This window comes from Varanus komodoensis, unplaced genomic scaffold (assembly GCF_004798865.1).
Source record: "Varanus komodoensis strain SLA01 unplaced genomic scaffold, ASM479886v1 scaffold1, whole genome shotgun sequence".
Lineage (NCBI taxonomy): Eukaryota > Metazoa > Chordata > Lepidosauria > Squamata > Varanidae > Varanus > Varanus komodoensis.
In genome coordinates, this window is record NW_025335268.1 from 73946341 (window position 1) to 73962368 (window position 16028).

The 16028-nt window shown below is 57.0% G+C and overlaps 1 protein-coding gene across 1 annotated transcript; it reads left to right on the forward strand.

Annotated features, from left to right (window-relative positions):
* The first annotated feature begins 6803 nt into the window (after positions 1–6803).
* On the forward strand, positions 6804–15555 carry LOC123022894 (tubulin alpha-3 chain). Its single transcript, XM_044429004.1, has 4 exons — positions 6804–6815; positions 9726–9969; positions 12751–12899; positions 14198–15555. Exons 1-4 carry the CDS (start codon positions 6813–6815, stop codon positions 15176–15178), a joined length of 1377 nt encoding a protein of 458 aa, XP_044284939.1. The 5' UTR covers positions 6804–6812; the 3' UTR covers positions 15179–15555.
* The last annotated feature ends 473 nt before the right edge of the window (positions 15556–16028 follow it).

A 16028-nucleotide genomic window follows, 5' to 3' on the forward strand; every position in this document is an offset into this window, starting at 1 on the left:
GAAGAGTTTCCCACGGCAGCCCATGTGGGCATTCGCCCAGAAAAGCTCTCTGGCAGGCTGTTCGGCCAGCGTTCGTCCCACAGTTGTGGGGCGGTGGGAGGACGCAGTGGGGGTTGTTGCGAGTCCTTAGGGATGTCAAGGACAAGATAAGGCTGGTGGGAAGGGCGGACGACGGAGCAGGAGGCACAGGGCTTCCTGCCTACGCACCACCTCTGTGCTCCTCAGGCTGGGTAAGGCAGCCTCCACACGAGGAGACCCCTGGCTCCCAGAGCGGGATAAAGAGCCGTTTCAAAGTGCCGCAGGCCGGAGGGCCAAGAGAGCCACCTCCAAAGTCGCTGTCGCTGGCGGTGGCACCTTGCAACAGCCCCCCCTGCCGAGCCCCCATGCGGAACACTGGGAAGGCAGCGCTCGGAGAGCGGGGGGGAAGCGGTGCCAAGCTGGCCCTCCAACCAGCTGCCGGTGGGGGGCAGACAAGTGGCGGCCGAGGCCACCAGACTCAGTGGCAGAAGCGTGGCATGAACGGCACAGAAACGCAGCAACACGGGACACGCGTAACGCCAGGCCAGGCTGCACATTTTCCAAAATGGCTCGTCGTGTGTGAATTCAGCACCTCTGTCTCATGCACACCCGCCCCCAATGAAATGATACTTCTAGGGGCCTGGGAAGGCAAATTCCAGTGCACAGCTGGACCACTATCAAAACATTTGGGAGTTATCCAAGATGTTCCCCAGTAGAATAAACGGGGCCTGTTTCTGAAGAGAACCCCTGGATGGGCAGGAACCAAGGACAGGCCCTTTTCTGTGGCCCTTGCGCAGACGCTTTCAAAGCACATCTTTAAGACACCCTTTAAGGCAGGGGTCCTCAAACTTTTCGAATAGGGGGCAAGTTGAAAGGCTGTGGTGACCCTCGCAGGCCGGTGAGGTGGGGTGCCTGGGGGCACAGGCCGGGGAGGTGCCGTCAGGTGCGCATGAGGCGGCATCGGGTGCGCGCGCAGTGGCTCGCTCGCTCGGAGATCACCCAGCGAGTCCAAAACCATCTCCGAGCGAGCAAGCCAACACCTCCCAGCGCAGGCCAGGTGGATGGCCATGACAGGCCAGATCCGTCCCGCGGCCTGTAGTCTGAGGACCCATGTTTTCAGGTGTTGCCTCCGTGTTTTGCTTCCTGCTATTGCAGAAACTGATTTGTTGGTTCTGCTTTAGAGGGTCCACATCCGGTGGCTTTCAGACCCCCCCCCCCGACTGGGAAGAGGGCAGGCCAGTGGAGCCTTCCCCCAGCACGGGGAACCCTGAGCTGCATGACGCCGCCGGCACCTGGGCTGACAAGCCGGCCAGGTGTCCCGGCTGAGGGGAGCCCCCGGCCACCAACGTGCCTGGGCTTTAAGCCCACAAGAAGCAAAGCGGACGCCCTGCCCATATGCTCGAGAGGACACGGGTGGGACACCCCCCGTCTGCCGTTTTGGTCCACTGAGCACCTCTCCACACACACCCAATACTTAGGCTCGAGATGCCACATTCACACAAATCAATTTGCACAAAAGGGAGTTTTTTCCCAAGACTGCCACTCAAGCAAGGGCAGACGAAGTGAAAGGGGAAACAGAGATGAGGGGAGAGCGAAGGGGGCTGGATGCATAAAAGGCTGTCGGGACAATCCCGAACAGGGAAGACCCCCTACAATTCCCAGCGTTCCCCAGGCCGCACCGGGGAATTGTAAGATTGTCTTCCACCTAAACTTGATTCCTACGAACCGCCAGGGTTCGGGGATGTGAAGGAATGGGCTAGGTCTGTCCATATATGGGGCTGCCCACCCACTTTGTCGGCAGCCCCGTTCGCTGCTGGCATGCAGCCCCGAGAAAGTTTCCCATGAAAAATGTCCCCCACACCCTCCCCACACACACACAGTGAAGGGGCACCAGCAGGCAGAAGATGATGATATTCCAGAAGCAGAAGGATGCAGGCAGTGCCTGAAATGTGCAGCCTAAACGGTCTGGCAAGAGCGCTTTGATCTGACAGCTAAGCCTCTTCCATCGTCCAGTGCATGGAGAGCATCGCATCAGCCATTTCAGTGAGCCTTAGAACAGACTCCCTCAACCTGACACCCTCCAGATGGGTGGGACTACAAGTCCCATGCTGCCTAGCAACCCCCCTGCCGGGTAGGTCGGCTCATCCCCACAGCGCCGTTGCAAGAGGCCTCGAGAGCGGAATGTGCCCACGGCCGCGGGGCCGGCCTGCAGCAGAGGAGGCCCGAGGAGCGGGAGGTGGGGCCGCCCTCGCCCCGGCTTGATTTCTTCTGCAGAGATGCAGCGGCTTGCAGAGCTTTGGAACAGATGGTTTTAACTTAATCCTTGGAAATTTTCTGGCTAGATGCCTTCCAAATTGACAAGAGCAGCCAGAGCTGGTTCAGTGTTTTGACTCATGCGAAAGACTGGTTGAGAAATCCGTGACTGTCCTTATAAGTGCTCGCACTCCTTCCCTGCCTTCATCGTGCCTTTGCATGCAGTGACTCGGCCCACAGCAGGTCTACTCAGAAGCAAGGCCCCTTCAGGCAGGGTGACGTGGGGTGCAGGATTCCGACTTCTTCTGCTTTCTACACCCCCCCCCCGCCCCATATTCTCCCAGTGCCTTGCTTTTCTCTTTTTTCTTACCATGGAAAATCCATAGGGTGGGAGAGCAGAGATGTATGAATCTGTTACACTCGGGCACTGCACGAGGAAGCAGACCTCACCGGAGAAGACATCATGCTAGGAAGATGGAAGCGGGAGAAGCGGGAGGCCAGCTATGGGACGGGTCCGTTCCACAGTGGAAGCCACCGCCTCGAGTCCGCAAGAGCTGAGCAGGGCTGCCAAGTCGGGGCATTGCAGGGTCCCTCAGTCACAGGGCCACATGTGGGAGGCAGCATGACGGCACATCGCAGCGACGGGGATCTATAAGCAAGTACCTGGAGCACATTTTTGATTAGGACATTCCAGACTGAACACGGACTCTGACCTGGCAGCGCGATTCACAGACCCCGCAAATGTATTGGACAGCATGCATTTGAAAAGTCTCCATGAAAAAATGCACACTTTTGAAAAGTGCGCACAATCAGCCTTTGATCTACGGAAGAGGAATGCATACATTTTGAAGACGGGCACAACCGATGTTTCCATTTAGAAAAACACATGGATTTTTGCATGGAAAGAAAAGAAATCGGGCTCCAACCTGACACCTAGTCAGGCTGGAGTGAGCTTTGAGACGGAATTGCGAGAACTCTGGCGAGCTCGGTGTTGCTGCTCTGCCCATCTCTTCAGTGGGAGGCAGAATGAATACTTGATGCCTTCGGCCGCTGACGCTGGGAGCCCCCTGCCTAGAGGCGCCTCTGCTCCCGAGCGCGTCCTGTGGGCATCCAGCCGGTGCAGCCATGGCACCGCTGTTTGCCCGCGGAGTCCTTTGTCTGCCCGCCCCGCTCCCTGTCCTGACCGAGGCGGTTGCCTGCCTGGCACGCATTCCTCTCCCACCCGTGGTGTCGCTCCGAAGTCCTCCCAGCCAGCCACATTCCCGCCCATCCCCATGTCTGGGTGGCCACCTGTTAAGACATGCCTGTTATTTTTAAAGGGGCTGCTGGCGCTGCGTCTGTCTTTCTTCTGGGGCATGCGAGCCCATGGAAAGGGCAGTGTTTCATTCGTAGAACCCCGACGGCCAGTTTCAGGCTCCTCGTCAAGACCGGCCTGGTAGCCGGCTGCTTAACCCAGGCTCCCCGCAGCTCCCCGGCAGGGCCCCTGGCCCAGGTCTGCGGCGGAGGTGCTCGTGCTGAGGAAAGAGGGGAGGGGGAGTGCAGAGGAAGGGCTGGCATGGGGGCGGGTGGGCTGGGGTGCCTGCCAAGGGAGCTCCCAGAGCTGCTCCCCTCGCCACCATTGCAAGACAGCAGTTCCCCTGCCTCCCACCCAAACCCAGGCGATGGGGTGGCAGAGAGAAGGCGGGCAGCGCTGCCGCCAACTTCCTCCTTGGCCACCAGCCCAATCAGCAAGGAGCTGGCAGGGGCAGCGAGAGCGAGGGTGAGGAAGGCGAGCTGCTGGAGACCGTGAGCAGGTAAACTCACAAAGGGTGTCTTGCGGGCACCTACAGGAACACGCTGGGCTGTACACAGCAACACCCAGAGTGCATCTGGCTCCCCAGGCAGGCCGCTGCGGCTTTGTCCCGGGGCATTTCCAGCCCTGTGGAGCGCACGCATTTTCAGATTTCCCCTTCACAGCTACGAAGGCCAGAAACGTACACGATGTATTTATTTATTTATAACGTTTCTATACTATCCCATACTTAAAAGTCTCGAGACAGTTTTCAGCAAATTAGTCGAAAAACTAAAAATAAGAATAGCAATTGCCCAGCATCCAATGTTAAAATATAAACCCATATAGAGCAGGGATGGTGAACCCCTGTGGACCGCGAGCCTAATCCGGCCCATGCAGTTCCTCCATCTCGCCTACGGAAGTCGCCTCCCTCCCAGGACCAACCACGACAGGAAGGAATCCCCACGGCGTTCTCCTACTAGATGCGCTAAATTCTTCTTGAATGATTAAAATAGGAAGGGCTTTTCAACTCCAGTCAGAGGTAGACCCCACTGAACTCGGGACCAAACAACAAAGGCGCTCACTGCATGACACACAGGCTGTGTTCACACAAGACAACAAGCCGCCCTGCATGGTTACCACGGGCTGCATGGTTTTACCATGACCTACCAGACACACGACCAAGTGGTTTCTGTGTTACTGTGGTTTCCACCTTCCCACTCAGTCCTCCCGCCGTTGGCATGTATCCCATCCGCCACTGCACCTGAAATTCAACTCCAAGCTGCATTCCTTCCTTTCCGTATCACCTGCCTCTCCCTCATTGGTCCACACATAGAGGCTGGATGCTCGGAGTACTTCCTGCAGTTGCCACTCTGTCCAGAGGACTTTGTAGTAGTCACATACCAGGGCCATGGAAACCATGATCTGGGGTTCAGAAAACACAATAAGCCATGGTGGTAGAGAGAGACCATGGAACAAGCCATTGTTTCTGATCATGGTTTCTAAAGACCACATTTCCCGTGGTAAATATCATGACTAGGTTCAGACAACACAAAAGACCTGCAGTGGTAAAAAAACCACCATGGTTTGTTGCATTGGCTGAAGCCAGCCATACTGTTTTTTCAGTTGCAGTGTTAATGCACAAATCTTGCAACTCACAGGGACCTCATGAAAGTAAAGAATGGCCTAGAACCAAGCCCCTGCTCCTCCCCAGGGATGTGTGGGGCTGTCTTTCCCACCCACGCATTGCTGGGGTGTTAGACTCTAAGCCCCTTGGTCCAGGGACCTGCCGGTCACTTTGTGCTTCTGATGTCACAAGGATGGGGGCTCTAACTCCAGAAGAAACCATGTTCCACTCTGACAGAAGCAGCCCTGGGCCTGAACAATTCAAAGTCGGAACACAGGGCGGATCAAGCACCAAGATTTCAGTCCAGGAAGGGAACGGGCAGGCGGGAGCAGCCCAAGTGCGAGCCAACACACAACGCACAATGAAGTGCTCCCGAAGCGGAGTCTAGGAGGAGCCCATGGCTCCCTAGCCTGGGACAGCCAGGCCCACAACACCGGTTGGGCAACCAGGACGGGTGGACTGAGGCACAGGAGAACTGAGTTCTAGCGCCTACGTGGCCGTGAAGCTCCCACCCCCCTGTGACTTTGGGTCAGCAAAGGACTCTTAGGCTAACCTACTTTACAGGGTTGTCGTGAGGATAAAATAAAGAAGAGGCTTAATTAAGCCACCCTGGAGTCCTTCTGGAGAAAAGGTGGAATATAAATATAATAATTATTATTTATGGCATATTTCTAATCTGCCCAATAACTGCCATTGTCTGGCTGGACTACAACCAGTTCAGATCTAAACTGCCATTTTAAAATGCAGTTAAAAAGAAACAATGCAGCCTAAATATTTAGAACAACAAAACACCATATAATGCAAAACTAACGGCAGAGGAATCTACAAAGTCACGTGAAAACCTGGAACAAGGTCTCTAAAATGCTGGGCAGAAAAGCGAGGTCTTTGCCTCGTGCCAAAAGGATGCCAGCGTAGCAAGGCAGGCCAGTCTGGGGAGTTTGTTTGGCAAGTGTGGCAGCAGAGAAGCACCTCTGAAGGTGACCCGGCAGCCTGAGCAGGTACAGGTGGCGGGGAGCCATGCCCAAACCAGCTGGGGCTCCGGCGGTCAGCCCGGCACTTCGAGGGCCGGAAGCTGACCTCACGGCGTGGAAGTGGCCGGACGCGGCTAGTCACCCGGCCGCTCTAAGCAGCACCCACTGAAGTTGCTGAGCTGTCTTGGTTGGCAGCCCACCGCCGTAGCCCAACCGGGCACCTCCAGCGCGTGGATAACCCTCGCAGGGAGAGGATGCGAGCGAAAGTGCTCGCAAACCCCGAAAGACTAGAAACAGCCCTACCTCGCTGTTCGACAGACATGAAACCCCTGAAGCTTTCCCATAAAGCCTAGACCAGTTGAATTTCTGCCCAGCCCAAGGCTCTGCAAGGCACGGCTGCCTGGAGGCACTTGGATGAACCGCATGGGGTTTTTCCGGCAGTCCTTTGATGCCAAACCCCTCATGCACGGCAGCTTTCTAGAGCCAAACCAGCAGTCGGCTGCTTGGGTGAATTTCAACCTTCTCCTGAAAACTTTTTAAAGGGTGCCTCTGTTGCTTTAAATGAACGGAAGAGTCCGTCTTCAGGTGGAGTCAGTTCTTGCGGGGGTATAAATTTGCTGGGAGCAGGGAAAGCAGCTGTTTTGCTGAAATCAAGGAAGCATCCAGACTCATTATGGTAAGCCTGGAAATTGTGGGCTCGCGTGTTCAGATTTAAGCTGTGCAAGAGGGGCGTATTGAGTCCTCTGTGCAGGGAGCCCCTTGCACAACTCTCGAGTTCACTTTTCTGCTGGAAGTTATGGACGAGTGTGAAGTTTATTGGGCTGGGTGGTTTGCTCCTTATAAGGTAAAAACAAGGCTGCAGCAAAAGGGCACTTTATGGGGGTCTCTCTTTCTCCCCCCCGTGTCACTTTTCTCTCCAGCAGCTTAGCCGATCTCCCTGCAAAATCAGGAGTCTAGTTTCTGACAGCTGAGCTCCCTTTTCCTGTCCGTGTATTCAGAGGCGAAAAAGTGATAGCCTGGAGTGCAAATCTCTCTTTTTCGTCTTCTCTTTCTCTCCTGCCCTTTTGCCTACATTATTTCATATGGACCATGGTGAGGTGGGAGACGACTGGCTTTTGCAGCCTGCAACCCCCACCCCTTTTTCCTCCTCCCCTGTATAACAGGAAACTGCCATGTTGCCTTTGTCTACTGTAATCCCAAAGGGTTGATATGTTAAAAGAACAGAGCAACGTTTGGTCTCGTTTTCACATCTTTTTCATCCAGATCTTTTACGGCGGTGGCCCTGAGTGAAGCTGGAAACGGCTCGAGTGCAACTTCTGGGAAAGTCTCGGGAAGGCTCCAAGTCTTGCCTTTAGGTTTTAGGCTGCATTAAGCTAACTATTTGCAGGGAAAGGGGAAAGCCAGGAGTGTTTTTCTTCAGTGTCCGGCACCTTATTCTGAGGCTGAGATCCGTTGTCCGTGTATTCACAAGTAGGGCCGGGAAAGTCAATAGGACAATTCTGAATGTCTGAACTGTGACTTTGTTTCTTTCCAAGCAACATTCGGGATTCAAAGAGCTATTGTTCTCTGTTATCAGGTTGTCCCGTTGAATATTTGTGTGGAAGTTTGTTTAACTAGGAAAACTGGCCAAAGAGTGTTTTGCCTGTGCTTGGGAAAGTTGGGAAAGGATCCTCTTTTACAGTCATGCAGGCAGACACGCACTGGAGGTTCGGGTCACGCGGCACGTGCCACCAAGCCGGTGCTCAGGACCTCTGGCATCCCCAACCCTTCCAGACTGGTTTCCTGCTTGCCAGCGCTCCGCTGAAGCTGGGGGTGTGGAGGACGCTCGCCACCGCTCTGCACGGAGCAGGTGGTATCGCCTGGCAAACTGTTGAGAGAACTGGGGGCTGCACCGGGGAATGTCCTCTAAGTGACTTTAGCAAATTGGGAAGGAAGAGCTGCAAGCGGAGGTCCTGCTGGAGAGAGAGGGAGGGTGGAGAGCAGAGCGGCTGTGGCACGCATGCCACAAAGGGAAGTGCACGGCAGATTCCAGATTCGATTAGCAGATGCTGCGGCTCGGCCACCGCCAGCACCGTGTCCCTCTCTCCTTGTGGGTTTTCCGGAGCATCCGGCTTGCTGTTGTGGGCAAGGCAGAGTGCTGGAGTGGACGAACCCTCCCTGGATTTTGCTTTGGTGGCAGCTGTGTTCTTGCACATGAGTCACGCTGTCTGCCGGAGCTAGTTCACACTTGAGCACATGCAGAGAGGTTTGTGGCCAGCTCAAGTCTCTGTCCAAATCCATGAGTCTGGGCTGAGGTATCTCAGATGTCTAATCCAGTCTGCTCCTCTGTTGAGGAAGCCTGGCATCTTGACCAAGGTCTTATGGCAACTCCTCTCCCTGAGTTGCAATTGATTGGCAAATAGGTCAGGACAGACTCTTCCCATGCTGCATTTGAACCCTCGCATCTGTTACTTGAAAAATGCAGAGCTCCGAAGAGCAGCTGCCTATTTAAAATCAACAGGTGAGCCATGGAAACCGCCCCCCGCATCGCCAAAAAGGGGAAATGCGTGCCCAAAACCGAGAACATTTGCGGCAGCGATTTGCATAATGTTTGCACGTGATGATTCATATGTGCAGATGAAAAAGTAGAGCAATGATTAAAACGGGCACAGAAGTGCAACACGTCTCCCCGTAGCGAAGCAAGGCCAGCTGGGGGTCTGGGAGGGCGCCTTCGCTCACTGGGGGTCACGGTGCAGGCCCCCGAGGGGCCGCCTCCAAGCCCTCTTGCTCTTCCTTCGGATGCTGCCGTGGCATTCCCCTGGACGTGGGCCAGCCTCAAAGAGAAGGGCAGCCCGCAGCCCCGAAGATGGAGGGCCGCTCTCTGTCCGGCATCTTCCTTGCCTCTGGCCCACACGCCTGCGTGTGCCGTCCCGCGCACCCTCTCTTCTCCCTGTGCATGCGCCTGCCACCTTATCAGCGTGCTGTCCATCTCCTTTGGCCATCTTGGCCCTGCCCCCCAACTCGCCATGGCCTGCAGCTGCTGCGGCCCCAGGACCCTGTCCCCTCCTTCCCGGACTCCTCCTTCGCCCTTCTCGAGGACCTGAGCGCTCAGCCAGTGACTCTGTCCCTTCCCGACACCCTAGACGCTCGGCCAGGCCCTGTTGGAAGCCACAGCTTGCATCGCTTGTCGACACGGGTTTTTTGTGCAGCTGAACCTAGCCAGGAAAATGGGATGTGTTGGAGCCCCAGAACGCCTACACAGGCCTCGGGGGGGGGGGGATCCAGACAAATGGTACCCCACTCTCAAGGGCCGAGTGTGGGTTACAACATGGGTTATCATGGCTTGCTAATCAGGAACAACAAACCATGGAGGAAACCATGGTCTGTTGTGGGGTTGTGAATGGTGAGTTAATTGGCTGTCTCGGCTGGGTTCGGACAACAGCAAACCCGGAAGTCAAGGGCAGCTCGTGAGCAGCACGTGCTCTACCCTGAGGGTGGGCCGGCCTGATGCGGCTGAGGACACGCGGAGCAGGCGCCTGCCTTGGAGCCCCTTCCCCTCCCCCCCCCGGCTGATGGAGCCTGCCCAACTCTGCCTCTTCCTTTGCAGAGGGAGTGCCTGTCCATCCACATTGGCCAAGCGGGCGTGCAGATGGGCAACGCCTGCTGGGAGCTGTACTGTCTGGAGCACGGGATCCAGGCCGACGGAACCATCCCCGGGAATCAGGCCGCCCAGAAGGTCTTGCCGGAAGCGGAGCAAGTGGATTCCTCCTTCGAGACCTTCTTCTGCGAGACCGCGTCCGGGAAGCACGTCCCCAGGGCGGTGTTCATCGACCTGGAACCTACTGTTATTGGTAACGGGGCCTGCACGGATCCGCTAGGAGCAGCAGATTGGCCTGATGCTCCTTAAAAGTAGGGAGAGAGGAGAGTCGTTTCTCCGGCGCTTGCATTGTTGAGCCCCTGCATCGGGGCGCAAACTTGCCGTCTGCGTGGCACCCCGATCCGGCCATGTCCCACCGGGCCTTCCTCCCACGGGCGTGGTCTCCGTTCCAAGCCCCTTTCCCCAGAGGAATCTCCTGGGGGGCATTCCGCTGTTGCCGTCTCCGATCTGGAATCGGATCGCAGCGGGATCCCCCTGCCAACATGCACCAGCAGCAGAACCTCTGTGGGAATCCCCAGACTCACCCTGGGGATAGAATGGGGACAAGGGGACTTGCCCACCCTGGGGAGATCAGCTGCTGTGCCCCACAAGGGTGAGCTCAACCACCCCTCATCCCATCGCTCTCTTCAGCCTGTGAGCAGAGAGGGCAGCAGGGAAGGAGGCTGGCGGGCCCTGGGCCCCTTTCTCCAGGCGGCAGGGAGGCGGCATTCCGTGCCTCTTTGGGAGCAAAGCAGAAAAGTGGGTGGAAAGTGAGGGTCAACCCCCCCGAGACATTCCCTGGGCCGGGGGCAAGCCCCCCGCCATCACTGGCCCGGGGGAGCGGCAGTCCAATCAGTTCCGTCCCCTGAATCATGCGAGCTGGATCGGGCATCCAGGCAAAATTTGAGTTTTTCAGCGGACCCAAGAAAAGCCCTGCTGAACCAGAGCACCGACCCAGGGAGTGCAGGGTCCCCTTCCCAGGGGCTGGCCGGTCGCCCACAGGATCCCCCAGGCGGGATGGCAGCCGCGCCTGTGCCCATGCTCCGGGCGTGCGCAGACACATCGCCCATGGTGGCGGAAGCGGAACACGGCCCTGGCGCTAGTGGCTGCTGGCAGCCTCCCCATAACGTTGCCCAGCCCCCTTTAAAGCTAATGGGCAGCCATCCCTGCGAGTCACATTTTTATGTATGTATGTATGCATGCATGCATGCATGCATGCATGCATGCATGCATTCATTCATTCGATTTATATCCCTTTTTCTTACTAAGAAATCAGAGTGACTTACATAGAAACATAGAAACAGAGTGAGTCAGAAGGGGCCTCCTGGGTTATCTAATCTGACCCCCAGCTCCGCTCATGGCATGCCTACCACGTGCATGTCCAGCCTCTCCTTGAACTCCCTCACCAAAGGGGCCTCAACCACCTCCCATGGAAGCCCATTCCATACCCTGGGGACCCTCACTTCCCGGCATCCACCCTAAACCTTGGTTCCCTGAGCTTTACTCCATTTGAGTGCGTCCTGCACTCCACTGCAGGGGGAAAAAGGCCATGACCCACCTCTGCGGGGCACCCCCTCACATACCTGCCTGTCACTAGCAGGTCCCCTCGGGGTCCCCTCCTCTCCAGGCTGGAGAGACCCCGCTCCCTCAGTCTTGCCTCACATGGCTTTCCCTGCAATCCGGCCACCATCCTAGTGGCCCTTTGCTGCACTGACCCCAACCTGGCTAAATCCTTCCTGTCATGTGGAGCCCAGAACTGAGCACAGCACTCCAGCTGTGGGAGCACCGGAGTCCCGTGCAGCCAGCTGAACACAGGGTTCCGAAGTGCATTGTCATACCAAGCAAAGCTCATGCAAAAACGCTCGACTTGGGAGAAATGGGTCTCTCTCAGGCGGGAAACATTTGGGATGGGCCGGATTTAAGACTGGAGGAGTGATGAGCTGAGGGAAACCGAATGGCGGACTTGGCTCTTTGTGCTCCGTCGGAGGCGTGGCCCCCGTCCTTGGGGAGGGTCAAACACCGGAAGCCGCTTCTTCCCAAGTCGCCCAAATGATCCACTGACATTGCCCCAGCCTGGAGCTGCTGAGAGCTTAGGCCTGCGGGAAGCCCGGAGGTGCTACCCCCCTTGCCCAGGGAGTCCCCCGTGCCGTCAAGAATGCCAAATCTGGTAGAAATCGAGCGGCTGCACCGATTTGCTTCGCTTTGCTCCCTTGCATTCCTTTTCTTCACCTTTTGTCGTAAAACAGCATTCTTTTTCTATTTAAAAGAGTAAGGGGGGGAGGGGGGACCCAAGCCTCTCCTGCTGGCGCTGGGGCAGCTAAGAAGCTGTTGCCACTCATCCCCCAGTGGGTCAATGGAAAGCAACGACGGGGGGTGGGGGGGCTTCACACAGGGAAAGCGAAATGGGTCGCAGCCGGGGGAAGCCCACCCAGGCCTTGGAGGCGGGGGAGGGGGGCCCAGGCAAATGATACCCTGCTCTCGAGGGCTGAGGGAGGGTTCCTGCTGAAACGTGGGTCATCCTGGCTTGCTAACCAGGAACTACAAACCATGTTGAGAAACCATGGCTTGTTGTTAGGTTGTGAGCTGTGAGTGGTTCATCATAATTTGCTGTCTCGGCTGGGTTCAGACAACAACAAACCCAAAACTCAAGCACAGCTTGTGAGCAACACGCACTCTTCCCTTGAGGGCTCTGTTCTCCTCCGCCTGGCCTGATGCCCCCCCGGTGTTGCGGGCTCCATCCCACCACTGAACCCACTGGGCAGGCTGGCTCTGCAGGTGCGCTCCATCGCCCCGGCTCAGCCGTGCAAAGATGAGGGGACGCTGGGCTGCAGTCATGCAGCAGCATGACGTGGTGGGTCTGGAGGCCAAGGCGAGTGCGAGGCGACCCCCTGCTGGATCTTCTGGCGCCTCCTCTAGGTAAGCACGAGAAATCGAGGGTTGCAACAGGCGATTCCCGCGTGTCACACCTCCCGCTCCCTCTGGTTTCTCCATCTAGACGAGATCCGCACCGGGGCATACCACTCGCTCTTCCACCCCGAGCAGCTGATCAGCGGCAAAGAGGACGCGGCCAACAACTATGCCCGGGGCCACTACACCATCGGGAAGGAGATCATCGACACGGTCCTGGCCCGGATCCGCAAAATGGTAAGCGGCCGGCCCGGTTCTTCCGGATGCCGCAGAGGAACTTGAAAGGCAGATCAAGCTCACGCGGCATTTGTGGTCGGGAGCTGGCTGGTCCCGGAGGGTGGGGCTGCCTTGCGCCACCCGCTTTGCAAGGGCAGCGGCAGGCAAGACCTGCTGGCTGGAAAGGGCTCGCAGAGATCTAGCCCTCGCTGAGGCACGGTGCTGGGCCATTTGGAAGATGCCGGGAGCTGTAGACCTACAGATCTGGAGGGCACCGAGGCCGGGAAGGCCGATTTAAGAAACACGCCTGGCGATGAGGCATCGAGGCCAGATCGGGGCTTCTGCTGGCGTTGCACTCATCCTGCAGCCAGACAGTCCTCGCTCCTGACGTGACAGCAGAGGTTCTCCCGGGGAGCCGGCTGCGTTCAGGGCTTCCACTCACATGCAAGGGGGCCGCACGGATTCTGTGACCGCTGTGGGCCTGGCTGTCAAAAGCAGGTCCCACCTGTGTGGCGGGGCAAATTTAGCACATTTTAGTTGGCTGGATGAGAGTGGATTGTGGGGAGGGGTGTATGAAGACCTCTGCTGTCGGGAGGGGCGGCTAGCTCCTGGGGCCGCCTCCTTCAGTCTGGGACCCTCCAGTTGGTTGGACTTCAGCTTTTGTCGGCCCACAGCCAATGGCCAGGGATGCTAACTGGTAGCGCAGAACATCCGGAAGGCATCAGGTTGGGGAAGGGTGAAATAGGGTTGCGATTTCTTAGGGGCTCTGACCTTCTGCAGGAGCAGGGAACTTGTTAGACTAGTCCACCCTGGAGACTCAAGGATTCAGGGTTAGGGTTCCCGAATGCTCGGGGCGATCCTCCACTCCAGAAACTCTGGTTGAATGGTGGGACAGGGACATGGCTGGACCTTGACTGGGTCAGAAACTTGGCCATCAAAGGCTTGGAAGATACTGGCCTGAGGCATCTCTGGTCCTGTCCACAAAAGGTCCCAAGGGAAGCTCCAGGTACAGGTTGGCAGCATCCATACTTACCCAGCTCATAGAATCGTAGGGCTGGCAGGGGCCATGAAGGCCATCGCTTCAACCTCCTGCTGCTGCAGGACACCAGTTCACACCATCCCACTCAGAGGGCTGCCCAGTTCCACCTTCAATGCCTCCAGTGTGGGAGAGCCCAAACCTCCCCAGGCAGCTGGTTCCACGGGTGCATTGCTCTGACCGTGAGGAAGCTCTTCCCGATGTCCAGCCTGGATCTGGGCTATCACAGAATCGTGCCATGCCGGCAGTCAACCTAACGGCCAGCTTCCTCTCGCCCGTGCAGGCTGACCAGTGCAGCGGCCTCCAAGGGTTCTTGGTGTTCCACAGCTTCGGCGGAGGCACAGGGTCTGGCTTCACCTCCCTCCTGATGGAGCGGCTCTCGGTGGAATACAGCAAGAAGTCCAAGCTGGAGTTCTCCGTGTACCCTGCCCCACAGGTCTCCACCGCGGTGGTGGAGCCCTACAACTCCATCCTGACCACCCACACCACCCTGGAGCACTCCGACTGCTCCTTCATGGTGGACAACGAAGCCATCTACGACATCTGCAACCGGAACCTCGACATCGAGCGCCCGACCTACACCAACCTCAACCGGCTGATCGGGCAGATCGTCTCCTCCGTAACGGCTTCCCTGAGATTTAACGGGGCCTTGAATGTGGACCTGATAGAATTCCAGACCAACCTGGTGCCTTATCCCCGCATCCACTTCCCCCTGACCACCTACGCCCCCATCATCTCCGCTGAGAAGGCCTACCACGAGCAGCTCTCTGTGCCCGAGATCACCAACGCTTGCTTCGAGTTCTCCAACCAGATGGTGAAGTGCGACCCTCGCCGAGGCAAGTACATGGCTTGCTGCCTGCTCTACCGGGGGGACGTCGTGCCCAAGGACGTCAACGCTGCCATCGCCGCCATCAAGACGAGGAGGTCCATCCAGTTTGTGGACTGGTGCCCGACCGGCTTCAAGGTGGGCATCAACTACCAGCCCCCCACCGTGGTGCCCGGGGGAGACCTGGCGAAGGTCCAGCGGGCCGTCTGCATGCTGAGCAACACCACGGCCATCGCGGAGGCCTGGGCCCGGCTGGACCACAAGTTCGACCTGATGTACGCCAAGCGGGCCTTCGTGCACTGGTACGTCGGGGAGGGCATGGAGGAGGGGGAGTTCTCCGAAGCCCGGGAGGACCTGGCCGCCCTGGAGAAGGATTACGAGGAGGTTGGGCGGGATTCTGCCGATGGGGAGGAAGACGATGCTGAGGAAGAGTTTTAGAAGGAGCGTGTATCTGAGCCATTTCTGCATGCAACCAGGTGAAGGAGGAAGGCAAAAACCTAGGGTTCTGTCAAAAGTAATAAGGATTCTGGTGGGATTTCTTAAATTTTCTAACAGACTTCTGTAGTGTGATGATTCTTAACACCCTGTACTTTGTCTAGACTGCACTCCCTGTAGCCTGTCTAATCTCGGCGTCCTGCCTTTAGAATTATGTGACGCAAGCATGAGTGTGCCTTGAGGATGGGGCTGAAGAAGGCACTGTATTCGGGCCGTTTAACACTTCACGACACTGCTCAGCGACCGGGGGGTCCCCTGTATTATACCGCAATGCAATATTCTGCTTCTTTGTACTTTAATAAAAAGTTGAATTACTCTAATAGCGCTTTCTTCCAATATCGTGGCAGCGAGAGCTGCAAAACTGCGGCGGGGAAGGGTGGCTGTTCTAGGCTCGGGCGTCCTGGTCCGCGGCCGTAAGGATGTGTTCACCTAGCAAAGTCGCATTGCTTCTCTCGGAACGGAGTTTTAAAGGCCAGTGAATCTCAGTCCCAGCCTTATTAAACCACCTTTCGGTGTGCTGAGACTCCTGCAGATTGAGCCTTCCCATCTGAGCAGACTGTGCCTCATGAGGGCTAGAAACTTGCTTCTTGTCATGAAACAGAAGCCAAATTCCGCATTCCAGTGAAAAAGGCAGGCTTGAGGTAGTGCATGCACACACAAACTAGCCATTCCAAGCGGAACGGTGTCATTTCTGGCTGATTATGACTCCAAGGGTTTGGTCAGGACACCCTCAATGGACCCCTCCTGCATTGCACCCACCTCCTCTCCCCCCCCCCACCCCATGCTGCTGCTG

Excerpts from the sequence above, each read along its gene's own strand:
- LOC123022894 (XM_044429004.1), top strand. Across the intron at positions 9,970-12,750 it reads CCTGGAACCTACTGTTATTG|ACGAGATCCGCACCGGGGCA; the intron begins GTAACGGGGCCT and ends TTCTCCATCTAG. Across the intron at positions 12,900-14,197 it reads TGGCCCGGATCCGCAAAATG|GCTGACCAGTGCAGCGGCCT; the intron begins GTAAGCGGCCGG and ends TCGCCCGTGCAG.